This window comes from Crinia signifera, chromosome 5, assembly GCF_055691185.1.
Source record: "Crinia signifera chromosome 5, ASM5569118v1, whole genome shotgun sequence".
Lineage (NCBI taxonomy): Eukaryota > Metazoa > Chordata > Amphibia > Anura > Myobatrachidae > Crinia > Crinia signifera.
The window spans coordinates 229,066,036-229,082,222 of NC_139221.1; the positions used below are offsets into that span (position 1 = coordinate 229,066,036).

Genomic DNA, 16,187 nt, shown 5'->3' on the forward strand with positions numbered 1-16,187 from the left:
TTTTCATGAAGACTGGCTCGGCCAGAAAATGGCTGCCTCACTGTATGCCCATGACAGGTGCTCTCTAAGAACACACTGATTATAATCATATAATCACACTAATCAGAGAACATTACCCTTACGCTGGAATGTAAACACTTGGGTGTGTGAACCCACGTAGCAATAGCTCACGCAACATATGTTCTGCGCTCATATGAAGTCGCTCCCTGTACATGACCTACATCTTACTTCCTGTTATGGATAAAATAAAATGCTGGCAATAGGATCTGTCATTATATCAGCCATTTTGTTTTCTTGCTTATTTAATCAGTTGCTTCAAGTTGCAGATGTTGTAATATGCCAGGCATTCCCAACCACAGTCCTCAATGCACACCAACAGTGCAGGTTTTAGTGATATCCAGGATTTAGCACAGATGGTTTAATCAGAATCACTCAGGTACTAATTAAGTCACCTGTACTCAAGCCTTTGGGGGATATTCAATCGCCGTCGAGCATCTCCCGTGGGGGAGATGCTCGACGGGCCCTATTCAATGCTGTCTTCCCCGACAGCATTGAACAGGGTTTCCTGGCAGAACGAGCCGACATCTCTAGCTGTCGGGCTCGTTCTGCCGAGAACAGCCGGGAAGTGACGAGCTGCCGGCTGCATCTCGTCACTTCCCGGCCGCAACTCGCGGCCACGCCCCCTTCTCGTCCCGCTGCAGGCGGGACATTGAATCCCGCCTGCATGTTCTCGGTCGAGCTGACCGAGAACGGGACTGGGTCACGGCAGGCGAGCAAGCTCGTCTGCCGTGACCCGAAGATTGAATACCCCCCTTGATATCTACAAAACGTGCACTGTTGGTTTGCCTTGAGGACCGTGGTTGGGAATGCCTGTAATAGGCCATGTCTAGTACATAAGAACAAATTGATATTGAGCGCTTATTATATAATGTCAAGCACTGCAGCTATTACCTAAGTGGGATTACCAAACCCCTTAAAAATAGATAAACAGAAGAAACACAAGATGGTATAGCGCTGTGCTTAATATTTTAAGTATTTATTTAAAAATAATTTTTATACAAATTTAATAAACAATGTGGCCAACATTAAGACAAACAAGACTTACACACATAAATTAATATACTTCCCCGCTTGATAGCATTATTTGGTACTTATGTAGTATCTGGGCGTCCGATTTTGTGATTGTATGCCTTAAGGCAGGGGTGGCCAAACCTGTCCTCAAGATCTACCAACGGTGCATGTTTTCCAGGCAACCTGTGCATCTATAGTAGGAATGAATGCAGCATGTTTGAAAATGTGACAGTTAGTAATGACTGCAGCTGTGCACCAGCTAGGTAACCTGGAAAATGTGGACCGTTGGTAGATCTCGAGGACCGGTTTGGCCACCCCTGCCTTAAGGCATACAATCAGATGCGATGCGATGCGATTTTGCATAGGATTCAATGTTAAGAAGGTCCTGTTCATTTCCCCACTATCCAAGTGGGCATAGAGTTGATTTTATATAGCGTGGCGAGCGCAGCGAGCCAACGAGCCCGAAGCGTGGCGAGCGAAGCGACGCATATTTCTTCAAAAGTATTCTGTGTCCCCTCGCGGGGCTCGCTACGCTCGCCACACTTCGGGCTCGGTGGCTCGCTACGCTCGCCACGGGTTTATATCCAACTCCATGCCCACTTGGATAGTGGGGAAAGGAAAAGGACCCCTTTTTCCCATTGAATTCTATGTTAAAATGGACTCAGACCATTTTAACATTGAATCCTATGGAAAAATCTTGACCATCGCATACGATTTGGTCGCATGCGATGCGATGCGATTTCTAAATCGGACGCCCAGATACTACATAAGTACCCATTATTTTAGTATTGTCAGTGTTAATTGGCGCTATACCATCTTGTGTTTCTCATGTCTTGTACATCATTGTCATTTTTATATGTATGAAATACATTTATTGGTACTTGTGAGTTATCTGGGCTGCCGATTTTTTGATTGTATGCCTTAAGTTAAGGCATACAATCAGATGCGATGCGATGCGACATCGCATCGCATGCGACCATCGGATGCGATGACCCGATTTTTCCATAGGAATCAATGTTAAAATGGACTGAGTCCATTTTAACATGGAATTCAATGGGAAAAAGGGTTCCTTTTTATACCCCTACTATCCAAGTGGGCATGGAGTTGGATATAAACCTGTGGCGAGCCACCGAGCCCGAAGCGTGGCGAGCGGACGGTATTCTGTGTCCCCTCGCGGGGCTCGCTACGCTCGCCACGCTTCGTGGCTCGGTGGCTCGCTACGCTCGCCACAGGTTTATATCCAACTCCATGCCCACTTGGATAGTAGGGGTATGAAAAGGACCCCTTTTTCCCATTGAATTCCATGTTAAAATGGACTCAGTCCATTTTAACATTGATTCCTATGGAAAAATCGGGTCATCGCATCCGATGGTCGCATGCGATGCGATGTGCCCGATCCGACCCGATTTAGAAATCGGCAGCCCGGATAACTCACAAGTACCCATTTATTTAATGTGATGTATTTTCTACAGACTACTTGAAATTCTGAGGCCTACTTGTCACTCATACTTGCCTACTCTCCTGTAATGTCCAAGGGACTCACATATTTGGGGGATTCGCACTTATAGCAATTATTATTATTTACAGTTTCTTATATAGCGCAGCAGATTCCGTTGCACTTTACAATTGAAAACAGTGATTAAACAAACTGGGTAGAAACAAACCAACATAGAAGTAGGAGGGCCCTGCTTGCAAGCTTACAATCTATAGGAATGCCTTAATAAATCTGTAGTTTAAACTCTGTTAGAAGTAAATACTGGATATGGTAGGGGATACTGTGTGGTCATACAATATTAATAAGGGATAAAAATATTTTGAATACAGTTTGTATGAAAATGGAAAAGAAGGTGGGTGGAGCGCTATGAGCAATAATGGGTTAACGATGTAATTATAACATGAAAAATGTATTCTTTATAAAAAGTTAAATTGTGCTATGCACTTAGTTGGTATATAATAATATTCTTGGAAACAACATATTGCACAGTAAGTAAATAAATACAGAAATACATTAAAATGAAAAAATGTACATTGATATGAAAATAAAAAATTGTAAAACAAAAGGGTCTGATACTTATGGTCGGAAGTCCCGTTTATCCCAGGATGGGGAGACGCAAATGGAGTTGGAGTGATCCTGGGATTATGCCTCAAGTTGTAGAGTATTGTGGGAGTCCATGTAACCTTGCTGGATTGAAGTTTTCACGCTGGAGGATGTTGTTATAACCCCTGGTGGAGTGTGGGGAGTCCTCAACGATGATGCGGAATTGGTAATCCTGATTATGCAGGTAGTGGTTCCCAAATTGGTGGTGTAGCAAATGAGGCCCAGGTATTGCAAAATAGTAGTATGCAGTCTCCAAATGACTGTATTGCAAACAGATAGTGGGAGGGAGGATCAGACCATAGATGCCCAGTAAAATCAAAAATCAAAAAGTTATCTTATTTCTATGTGTATGAAACAATATCAGCAATTATAGGAAACTGACTTTGCTTGAAGAACAATAATACATGAGACCTTTTTCTCTGAGTTACCTGAGCTGCTTAGGTACTGTATGATTCACTGCGTCGGAATCTTACTATGCAAGTCATGGTTCTCTATTGTATGCACACATTGACCTCATAGAAGTCATATGATGTTCATCATTTTAGATCTTAGAATTGCTGTTGTTCTAAAGGTCCATACACACTGGGCGACTATGCCCAGCGTGTATGGACAGCGATGATCGTGTTCATCCCTGTGGGGAAAGCCGCTCAGTGCATACACACTGAGCAGCTTTCCCCCTGCCCAGCGCTGACGGAGGGTGTAGTGGTTAGCATTACTGCCTCACAGCACTGAGGTCATGGGTTCAATTCCCACCATGGCCCTAACTGTGCAGAGTTTTGCGTGGGTTTCCTCCGGGTGCTTCGGTTTCCTCCCACAATCCAACAATATACTGGTAGGTTAATTACCCTAAACAATGTCTGTGTGTGCGTGTACATGTGGTAGGGAATATAGATTGTAAGCTCCACTGGGGCAGGGACTGATGTGAATGTTCAAATATCCTCTGTAAAGCGCTGCAGAATATGTGTGCTCTATATAAGAAACTGTTAATAAATAAATAATTGCATAGCGGAGCGCTATGCAAAGCCGTCCTGAAAGCCGCTCATCTGCTGGTATTACCAGCAGATGAACGGCTTTCCCGGCGATGTTGCGGGAGCGCGCAGCAGCGCTCACCGCTCATCGCCGGGCCATACACACTGGGCGGCTTTGAGCTGAAAGTCACTCCTGTTTTGAGCGACTTTCAGCTCAAAGTCGCCCAGTGTGTATGGGTCTTAACTGTATGGGCTGTATGTTATGAAATACAGGTAGATCCTTTATATTCAAACATCTGAAAATACCTGACTTGGCTACTCCCTTGTGCATTTTTTATTTTCTTAGTTACAAAGAAAATAATACATTTTTAGTCTATACCGTTCTATCACTGCTGTCTACACTTGCCATGCTTTTATGATTGTACATAGCATTGACAGTAAATAACTTGGTCAAGGAACACTCATCGTGGTCAGATATTTTCTATTTAAGCGCTGTACAGACTTCAAGGGTGTTCACACGGTGCGATTTTGCTTGTGATTTGATCCTGATTCGATTGGGATAGAATCAAACAGCACGCTAATCGCATTCAATTTGGACTATATAGTACGGATCTGTACTCTATAGTCTTGCCTGCACAGTCTATTTTTCTCTTCAATTTTGATGCCACAGGGTCACGCATAGGATCGAATGTGGCTTCCCTTTTATGTGCAAAATTGAATAGAAAAATAGTCAATCGAACTGTGTGTACGAGGCATTACCAGTATCCAGTTTTCCATTGCAGTCACACCAATGAGGGTTGAGAGAGAGCGGACATAGTAGGTTCTTAGAGTTCATTTTAGAACCCAGAACCTTTCAAAACTGGTGCAGTTCCTTTTACCTACCTGGGCTGTTGCTCTCTGCTATGGTGCTTGTAGCACAGTGCAGTCTGTATATCAGTGCTGAGAAACCGACCACACTGTGCTAGAAGCAACACAGCATAAAGTGAATACCCCAGACAGGAAGAGGAACTGCACAGGTTCTGTGGTATCCCCTGTGTCATATTGCAGTCTGTACTTGAAAATGGCTGGTACTTTATGACTGTCCACTTTATCTCGCTCTCCAAGGCATAGCACATCTGCACTTAAGTCTCTTGACATGCACACTGTATGCTTGAATTGATGTGATCTGTCACCTATACCTGCTACCTCTTACATATTTAACAGATGTGCTAATTCCAGTATGACTCCTTCCCTGCACCAAATGCTCTGCTCCAGAACTTCCAACTTAATTTACTGCACCTTTTGAACCTGTGCTGAATTCTTACAAATGATAAAACAATCAAGCAACCTTCTCATTGGACTATTTTATACTGGGTACAATGTGACACATTAGAGGGGAGGGGGGATTTCATGCTTGATGCCCCCTGGAGGTTGACCATGTCTTGGGTTTCCCACCGGGGAGTTCAGAGGCCATCTTGCTGCATAGACTGCCTGCTCAGCGGATCGGAGAACTGTACCAGCCTTCCTTATGCCTCCGCTGTCCCGGTGCCAGGTTTTTTTCTCTGCCCCCACTTCACTTGTCTGTGTTGGTGTCTGGTATAAAGTCCCTCCTATTACTGTATAAGTCTTTGTACTTGGTTCTGCTCCTATTTTATTAATTTTCATATTTCACTGTATGCTTCCTGCCTACATGTATTTCTAGCTTCAGTAACTTGCAGTTCTGTCTGTTATATGTTCTGTGATAACACTATAGATCAGTGAATAGATACATACCTCCCAACTGTCACGATTACAGCGGGACAGTCCCGATTTTCGGGTCCTGTCCCGCTGTCCCACCCGCGGCAGGCATTGTCCCGCTGCGGGGGGTGGCAGTTGGGAGACCCCCTAATCTAATAGAATAGACGCTGTGCGCACGCGCACAGCGTCTATTCTCGTATGAAAATGAGGTTGCGGCTAATTGGCATAAACCACGCCCTCATTTGCATATGCCCCACCCCCTTTTCGGGTGAGTGTCCCTATTTCTTCATCAGAGAAGTTGGGAGGTATGTAGATATACTGTTTAGATTGCTGGCCCTTGCTTCTTGCAAAAAGCCTCTAGGTTATTTGTAATTTTTCATAACAAATCCTGTATACTGCTTCATTTACTGGCTTTTGCAGCAGCCTGCTGTTTGTTGTTTTTCTGAACAAAACCTGTTTAGTTCAGCTTGTTAGCTTCCCTGTTCATTTACAGTTCAAGTTCACTGTACCTGTTAAAGCCCCCATACACTGTGGCAACTTCTCCCCTCAGAAAAGTCACACGCAGTGCTCCCTTGAGCTGCCCGGGCCCGATATATTGCATGCAATCCCAGCTTGGCATGGCCAGCTCAGAAGCAGTCCAGGAGATTGCTTCTGCAGCAGAGGTGACTCGAAGGGTCTGGTGTGGTACGCACGGGACCAGGCATTGCATCGGACCCGCTGTTAGTCACCTGCAATTTGGGCTCTTTTCCTGCCGATTTATTGCTGCAATCATAGGAAAAGAGCCCATATTGTATTTGCATTTCCCCAGGGTGTGTGGGTGCCAGCAGCTTATTCCTTTATAAGTGCGCTATAGGGCCCGATTAAGACCCATCCGTACATTGATAAACCCCAAAATGTGGAGTGGATGCCCTCATTAATTGCCTACAAAGTATTGCAGATTAAGGATGCAGACACTCCACCTTCCTCAGAGTTTGACACACCCAAATAAGTTTCTTATAGCCAAGCATATTGCTTCCTTCTTTCCCCTCGCAAAGGATAGAAAGGCATGGGAATTGCCTCCACCTGGGGACGCCCATATTGCCAAGTTGGCTAAATCCACCACACTGCCTATTCCAGACCTCCCTTAAAGACCCAGTGGATAAGAAACTATAACAGGTTCTTAAGTCCATCTTTACTAATGCCAGGATGGCTATCTGGCAGCTTATGTGGCCGCATGGATCTCTTTGGCGATTGGCTCTTGGGCTGACTCTCTCAAGGAAGGTCACTGATCTTGTTTCCCTAGTGGATAATATCAGGGAGTTCAGTACGTACCACAGCAAGGCATCTATGGATATGGGGGTTTTCTTCAGTGGCAGCACGCAGTGCCTTGTGACTTTGCTTTTGGGAGGCTGATAATGAATCTAAACAGGCCTGATAATCTCTTCCGTTCTTGGGAGCTGTACTTTTCAGCCTGGAGCTTGACAAAGGAGTGGCAGTCCTCATCCCAAAGATCCAAAAGATCAAACCCAGACAGGCTTGGTCGGGAAAGTGTCAAGCTTCAAAACAAACAGATAAGCACTCTGCCTTTGTCTCGCAGGGGTACACTCTCTACTTTTGGAAGCAATTTTTCACCACCGTTCTGCTGATGGGTGCCGTCAAGGCATCTGCCCATCAGTCTGCCATCGCCTCTCATTTACAAGAGCCGGTAATATCCCTGGTGCCTGCCAATTAAAGGGGAAGGGCCTTCTATTCCAACCTATTCTTAGTCAAGAAGCCCAATGGATCCTTCAGACCCATTTTCAACCTCAAATAGTTAAATCTCTTCTTGAAGGTGCCGAGATTCAAAATGAAGTCTCTCGGATCCATCCTTTAATCATTGGAACTGGGTGACTTCATGGAGTTTCTTGGTATTCAGGATGCCTACCTGCATGTTCTGATGCTCACCAGCAATTCCTTTGGTTTGCGGTGGCAGACCACCATTTTCAGTTCCGGGATCTTCCATTCGATCTGTCTATGGCACCACACATCTTCACAAAGGTGATGGCGGCAACTCTTCACCAGCAGGAAGTTTGCATCCACTCTTACCTGGATGACCTCTTTCTGCTGGCCCAGTCTCCAGTGGTTATTCCAGATCAACTCCTCCTAACTCAGGCACTTCTGAGTTCCCATGGTTGTATGATGAACTAAACAAAATCCAGCATTCTACCTCTACGAACATGCTCCATGTGGGAACTCTGTAGGATACAGTGGCCCAGAGTGTCTTCCTGCCAGATGACAAGAGAAACTTTTTCCATGACCTCCAGACACAAACCTAAGTTGCCCCTGTATGGCTCAAGTACTCAGGATCTGGCATCATGTCTTGTAGAAGCCTTCACAGCCCCTTGGTCGTTTTAGAGGGTGTACTTATTCCCTCCAGTAGCTTTACTTCCCAAAGTGCTTTGCAGGTTGAAATGGGAGCCAGTACTAGCAATCCTCAATGCTTCACATTGGCACAGTAGGGCCTGGTACGTGGATCTCACTGGGATGTTTGTAGCACCTCCCTAGCAGCTGCCTCTAATGGCCAGACCTCCTGTTGCAGGGTTCGTGCCATCTCGCAGATCTCCTCAAGCTCATTACACCACTGTAATTCACAAGTCTACTGCCTCTTTAGAGTGCTGGCTTTCTTGCAAAAGGGGCTGGACTTGGGCTTGCATTGTGCCTCCCGATCAACAGCATGGTACATATATATACTTGCTATGTGGATTTACGTAAACCTGCCAGAGAAGGCTTGTGTCACGGTATGTGGTATAACCCTCTTTTTTCCTATATTTGCTAGGGATAAGTGTGCACACATTTATGTTTCATTGAACATGATCTTCCAGCTGTAATTATGATTTCTAATTTAGGAATTTGCAGTTTATATTTTTTTGGTTTATCTGTTAAGCGAGCACTGTACAGATATTGAGCAACTCTCCGTTGCATAGGCATGCATGACATTTTCTGTGTTATCTGATTGGAAGTATTTTACCTTGACCTTTATACTATATGACCTTTATTTTAACTTTTAAAGTTATTCATTCTACAAACATAATGGGCCCCATACATCAGCAATCACAAATAATGGTTTTCCAGATCCAGTGATTTTTTTTTTTTGGCCAGGTAAATGGTTTCTACAATCTATTTGACTTGCCCACACATTACAGATTTATTTCAGTGATCGGCAGATTTTTCCCATCTAAAGATTGCATCTTTATATTTGAAAGTGCCCATACATCACCTCAATCGATTGTCATTTCAGATGTTACTTCTTTTCATAATGTAAATAGAAGAAGAAGACTAAACGGGAATGCCCACACATTAAAGATTAATTGTGACAATCATCTCCAGAACTGAGGATTGCTGAATTATGGGGCCCATAAGCTTGCACCATTTTCTTCAGTTGGACCAGATCTCAACTGGTTTTTGAAATCTACCAACCGTTTACATTTTCCAGAACACCTAGCTGGTGCACAGCTGTGGTCATTACTAACACATGTCCAAACTTGTGCCGTATTCACTTCACAACACATTCTACAGATCCACAGGTCTCCTGGAAAACATGTACTAGTGGGAGATCTCGAGGACTGGCTTGGCTACACCTTAGTTGGACTGATCTTGTGGTTTATCATTGCTCTTGACCAACACAGACACACAAGGATAAGGACTGTCTTTTAGCAGTTTGCCTTAACGATCATATGTGTGTTAATAACTGTACTTTATATTATCCTATTTTTCAGGCCTTAAGGGGCCCATACACGGTCCGTTAAACGGATCCGTTTGGGTCTTAATTAGCATGTATCGGATCGCATGCCTAGTGCATGCAATGCGATCCGATACGATGTTTAGCTAGTACAAAAAGTATGTGCAGCACATACTTTTTGTACCGTACTATGTGATGCGCGGGAGCGCGCATCGCATAGTACAAAACGGACGGTCCGGGAACGGACCGTCTATGGGTACCATTACTGTAAATGTTAGATTGTTTTCAAAACACCATGAAAGGCTTACATTGAATATGTTATTGCATTGCAGGAAGCAGCACAAGCCTTAATTTACGCTGAAATGGCCGGATCCTCTCTGGAGAATATTCAGGATAAGATAAATGAATACCAAGATAGAGTACAAGCTCTTTACACTGCAGGTAGGATTATTGATGGAAAAGGTCACAGTGACTAGCTGGAGTACCCGGCATTGCCCGTGATTTTAAGAATGTTTGTTTACAAAAATCAATTTCAAGATGAAACACACAGTATAAATAACATTAGTTGTTTTGTTAATTTATGTTAAAGCGCAGCACATTATGCATCTCCTGATATACTCTATGCTGCTGGGGGACCCTGCTGCTGCCACTATATAACTCTGTGTGTGGGTTTGTGATTTCTTCATTCCCCTCCTCACATCATGTCACTGTCCCTGTCACGTGCAGCCCTGTCATCACTGACATATCATGCATATAGTGTGTGCTGCTGCCCCACACCTAGGGGTGTGTTACCCCACAGTATTTGTTCACAGACTGTAATTTATATGTGTACCAGGCTTGGTGTAAATTGCTCCAGTCATTCCAGAGTTATGCTGTATGCTGAAATACTCTGTGCTGCTGTCTCAGCCCTAGGGGTGTGTTACCCCCACAGTGTTTATTCACAGATTGTAAATCATGTGTATACCAAGTTTGGTGTAAATTGCTCGAGCCATTCCGGAGTTATGCTGTTTCCTTATATACTCTGTGCTGCTGTCCCTCCACTATGGGTGCTAGTGGTGTTACTGCCTGTACGTTTGTATGGGCAGTGGTTTTGTACCCAGGAGGCACTCGCTGACCTGGTAGACTGAACACTAATGCTCCATAAACACTACGCGATAACTGTAATGCTGGTGTTCCCAGACAAACATTCTAGTGTGTACACACTAAACAATATTGTTAACGATATCATTCAGTGATGTCACCCGGCCCCTAGCTTAATATGCAGTCATTGACAATATAGTCTACATTGAGCTGTATGTTCAGATGATTGAACATGGAGGGTGCAGATATCCCTTCCTTTACTACACCCTCATATCAGGAAATGTGCTGCTTTCAATCTGGATGGGCTCTATTTACATGTCTGGATGGTTGGATGATTCGGACTCTACTTAACTTAATCTGTGCATGGGAACCAAAATGCATGATGCTCCTATGAGGGAACTATACGGTTCTCTTGTGGAGGTTTTGAAATCCCTGCAGTTTGTTGTAGCCATTATTTCTTCCGCCAATCTATTTTCTCAAGTATTTCATGTGATAAAAGCTGGTTGATCCTCTTATCCTTTTGTTTCTCAGGCTGTGGAAATGCTGCCACTATTTGTCTGATGTTTCAGCTTACTCCACATCCTATATACTGTATTTTACTTTGGTTTCATGGCCTTCGAGGCACCTTTACTTGAATATTGAGTTATTTCTTTGTACAGTATATGTGCTGTTTAGGTTATGAAGCCTACTGAGTATTCTTCTTTACATGTTGTATGCCTACATAATGTCAATATGAGGTAATGTCAATATGTACCTTTCTATGATATTATTTATGATGGCATATTTGTGTTTATTTGTACCCCTTCCCAATTTAAACTGCCCTGCTTTGTCACGGTGCATTGACCTAGTTAAATTGCCCATGCACCGCCTAATAATCTGAATTTTATCATCCTTTTTTTTTTTTTTTTTGTGACAAATTTGCAGATAACCTTTGTTGTCATTGGCGCAGCAGCTAGATCCACAAATATTAACACACTAATCAATCACTAATGTGGAAACATATCCATATTGTCTATAAACCAAATAATTAAACGTTTGAATTGAGCTGTTTTTGCTGTATAATGGTATTAATTAGTGTCTACATTGTTTGTTAACAATACCACAGTTCAGGCACAGAACATTGATCCGTTAAAATCAAAACAGTACTTGGATCTGGAGCGGGCGCGCTTCCTTGTCACTCAGGCGTTTCAGGAAGATGACAAAGGGAATGCAGAAGAGGCTATCGAGCTGTACTCGGAGGCAGTGGAGCTTTGTCTGTCAACAGTAAGTAACACCCTACAAATGTCACATCCAGTGCCTTAAACTGGTTGAGAGAATCAGAATAACAAAGAAAAAATAAGTCCAGTATACATATTATTAAACACCATACATGTGTTTATATACATATTAATAGGGTACACAGTCGGGAAGAATCTTAATGGTCACTTAATTTAGGCTGCTTAAAAAAACATAATTCTGGGACGAGATACGGCCATTAAGGACATTCGTTCGGATTTCGTGATGGGAGATTGTGGGGAGAAATAAAAAAAAAATGTTGTACTTCTTTATCCGATTTAGCTACGTAAAATGACTAAACTCACCTAAAATGCTGTGTGCAATACACAAAGTTCCAACCAGTTTAACTCCTTACAGCTTGCCATCAGGGACTGCGAGTTGAAATGCCTCTGCTGGCAGCTGTCCGTAATCAAAGGAGAAAAAATGTAATTGCATCTAGTTGCTGCCGGCACAATAAACAATTCTCTTGCTAAATACACATAGCTCTAATGAGCAATATATAACCACTGAGCAATATTAAAATTAATAAAAAATGTATACTGAATAATTATAACAAAATAAAAATTTGTGTGGCACACTTATTCAGCAACCAAGGTAGACTGTTAAATACATATTTTATAGTGTGTACAATAATCAAATTACAGGTAGCTGTGTTTGTAAATAACAGTGATGGTCAAACATAAAATGCTTGTCTATAAGAATAAAGTGAATCAGATGAAGAATGGATGGTATCTCTGTGATTTGTACATCATTACCCACACACATTTTTAACTACTGCAGGGCCCACTACATAAAGCATGTGCACATACACTCTTGAAAAGCCAAAGCCACAGGGCTGTAATGATTCTCCAAACTTAATCTTAGGCAAGGTTAAAACTGTAAAATCATCGTACCTATTCTCACAACATCTGCCAGCTAGTCATACACAACCTGCTTTTTCAGATGTCGCAACAAATAGATGCTCTTGAATTGACTCCATGGAATGATTTCTCATCACAATTTTACAATACCAGCGATGGTTTGTGAGAGATCATGTATGGGTACAGAGGTTCCCAAACTTTGTGCATAGGCTCCCTGGGGTGCCTCAGGACACTTGCAGGGGTGCCTTGGGTTGGTGGACCAGGATCAATTCATATTATTTATGGTCAATGTCAAAGGCAAAACCAGTGCTTATGGCTGCCAATCATAATATATGTGGACAAACAGAAGCAAATCCTGTCCCTCACCAGATAACTGTGACATATAAACACAATGCACTTCATTTAATATTTTTTTCTGAATTTCTCAGTAAGAAGCATTTGGCCTAGGGGTGCCTTGAAAATATTTTGATGCTCTAGGGTGCCGTGATTCAAAAAAGTTTAGGAACCACTGCCCTAGTAAGATTGTTACAATATCCAATAAACAACAGTCCGACTGAGTAAACGCCCCGCGTCAGCCGCTCCTCCTATTCAACGTGGTGGGCAGCGAAGATAGCCCCAAACAGCATGGCACGCGGCTAATGCAGGGAGCCCACTGCATTTAGCCACGAACCTAGCTGTTTTAGCGGCCGCATATGCCGTTTCCCCTTCGCTACAGAAACAGAGTGAGGGGGAATCGGCGTATACAGGGGGTCAGTTGAATACTGACCCTGCAAGCTGTCACAGCTCACACAAATCATTGAATACTGCCCCATGACTGCAGTACTACCAATCTGCCACAGTGAAGAGGAATATGATGGTCCCCTCTTAAGGGTGTGGTTCACAAGGTCAACATTTCAGTACCACCTTTACTGCCCTTTAGTGTCTCTCGCTGATTACCACCATGCCACCTTCACTGCCTGCTGTAGTGTCTCTCACTGATTACCACCATGCCACCATCACTGCCTGCTGTAGTGTCTCTCACTGATTACCACCATGCCACATCAATACCAGCTGCAATGTCTCTGTTTACCATTATGCCACCATCACTGCTTATCACAACGCCACCATCACTTACTGCTGTAGTGTCTCTTACTGCTTATTACCATGCCACAATCACTTCTTGCTGTAGAGTCTCACAGCTTACCACCTTGCCACCATCACTGCATTATATTATTACCCTCTCTTATTTTTGACATCGTCTGTCACCACACATCTTGTCGTCTTCATGGCATGCTACAATTTATTATGTTTCCCTCACTCTTTGTCCATCTCACTGCCACCGCAATATATCACAGACCAGCATAGTTCTATTTAGTTTCTGTATTGATGGAAAATTCTGCTATTTATTATACAGTATATACTTTTATCTTCAAATTAACCAGCAATATGTTGCACAATCACTTCTACATATGTTTATATACACATTCTGATATCTTTCTTAAATTTGGCAATGATTGTTTGCTTCTGATTATGGAGTCAAAGTAAAGGAATTCTGAAGTACAATTACATTCTCTTTTTTAGTTTTTTTTATATACCATTTATTAAGGCTGTACATTTTTAGGTATTTTTAGTGTAACTTTCATTCTTAATCATTTGTTTTAATTCTAAATTAAATTTAAAAGTGTTCTTCTGTTCAGTCTAATGAAACTACAGATCAGAACCTTCAAACAAAACTGACGCAGTTGGCTCGGCAAGCGTTGGACAGGTGAATATGTGAATATACAGACATTACACTCCCAGGATAATGTCACACTCTCTTTCAGTTAAATCTACTCATTGTTAATATCTAATTTATGTTTGGGATAACGCTTCTATTTTTAAGTACTTTCTTATATTTATAAGTAGTAAGGGAACAATCAGTCGGGTGCCGGATGACTGGCCGACAGTCAGGATTCCGACAGTCAGTATTCCGACATTGGAATCCCAACTGTTTAAATGCCCGGCAGTCGGGATCCCAACTAAGAGACTCCTATAGAGGGAGAATAGAACCTGTGGCGAGCAAATCAAGCCACTGAGCCCACAGCGTGGTGAGTGCAGCATGCGCTTGTCCCCCTGGCGGAGCACCGGCAGTCAGGATTCCAGCGTCCCAATTGTCGGACCACCATACCACACCCCACTTAGCCTGCTTTACTAAAGAATCCTTAGAGCATGGGTCTTCAACCTGTGGCCCTCCAGATGTTGTGAAACTACATGTTCCATCATGCATTGCCACATTTTTTCCTATAAGAGCATACCAAAACTGTCAGGGCTTGCTGTGACATGTAGTTCCACAACATCTGGAGGGCCATGTGAGAACTTGCATCACCATGTATGCTATAAGACCTCACTGAAATTGGGACATTTATGACATTCCTAGAATGTCACTAGGCAGGAACATTCAGGGTATGGTGGGTGATCTTGTTTGGAAACCCTTGGCAGTGCTAAAGGATTTCAGGGGTATATTTATTAAGCTCGGTGAAGTGATAAACTGTCTGGTTTTTATCACCGGCCAATCAGCTCCTACCTGTCATATTTCAAATCAAGCCTGTAACTTCACAGGTAAGAGCTGATTGGCCGGTGATAAAAACCAGACAGTTTATCACTTCACCGAGCTTAATAAATCACTCGGGGGTAGATTTATTAAGCTCGGTGAAGTGATAAACTGTCTGGTTTTTATCACCGGCCAATCAGCTCCTACCTGTGAAGTTACAGGCTTGGTTTGAAGAATGACACGTAGGAGCTGATTGGCCGGTGATAAAAACCAGACAGTTTATCACTTCACCGAGCTTAATAAATCTACCCCTCAGTCTCTTTCCTTAATTTTTAATTGAATAATCATTTCTTCTGGAGTTTAGGTATAATTGCTGGTGCACAGTAATTAGGGTCTATTTAAGTCCGGTGTCCTCTAACAGATTTGTAAATGCTCCTTACGCCAGAATTTTACTGTTTTGTGTGAATAATACAGTAGATAGAACTGATTAGATCATTTTTTTTTTTTTCCAATTATTGGTTGATTGATGTTTTTTTAAATATCATCTCGATAAACTTGAGTTTTGTGAGCACCAGTCACTTGTCTTAGCTGGACTCTTATTTATAAATTCATCCTTCTCCGAAATACAGTTCTGCTAATAGCCAGTCTGAGGTAACATGAACATGCGTGACCAGCTAAAGGGGGTTAATACTAAAAAAAAAAATTGAGATGAAAGCATTTTTGTTTAGTTATCACTGTGGTAAACAGGGTGTTGCATAACAACATCATTGCAGTGATCCTTGTTAAAAGTCTGGGGAAATCTGTCCTTCATGCTTTGGAGACCAATGCCTGTTTTCATTGGCCGTACAGTTTTATTTGTTTTGCCATACAGTAAATTGGTTCCTGTGCAAATGATTTTAGACTGGCTTCTTAA

General features: G+C 42.7%; 1 protein-coding gene across 1 annotated transcript in view; it reads left to right on the plus strand.

Annotated features, from left to right (window-relative positions):
- Positions 1-16,187, plus strand: part of CAPN7 (calpain 7) — a 52,261-nt gene that overhangs the window by 5,778 nt on the left and 30,296 nt on the right. The window contains exons 2-4 of the mRNA XM_083188613.1: positions 9,883-9,991; positions 11,736-11,893; positions 14,442-14,509. Of these exons, the coding sequence (XP_083044739.1) occupies positions 9,883-9,991; positions 11,736-11,893; positions 14,442-14,509 (335 nt within the window). The remainder of the gene's footprint in view (positions 1-9,882; positions 9,992-11,735; positions 11,894-14,441; positions 14,510-16,187) is intronic.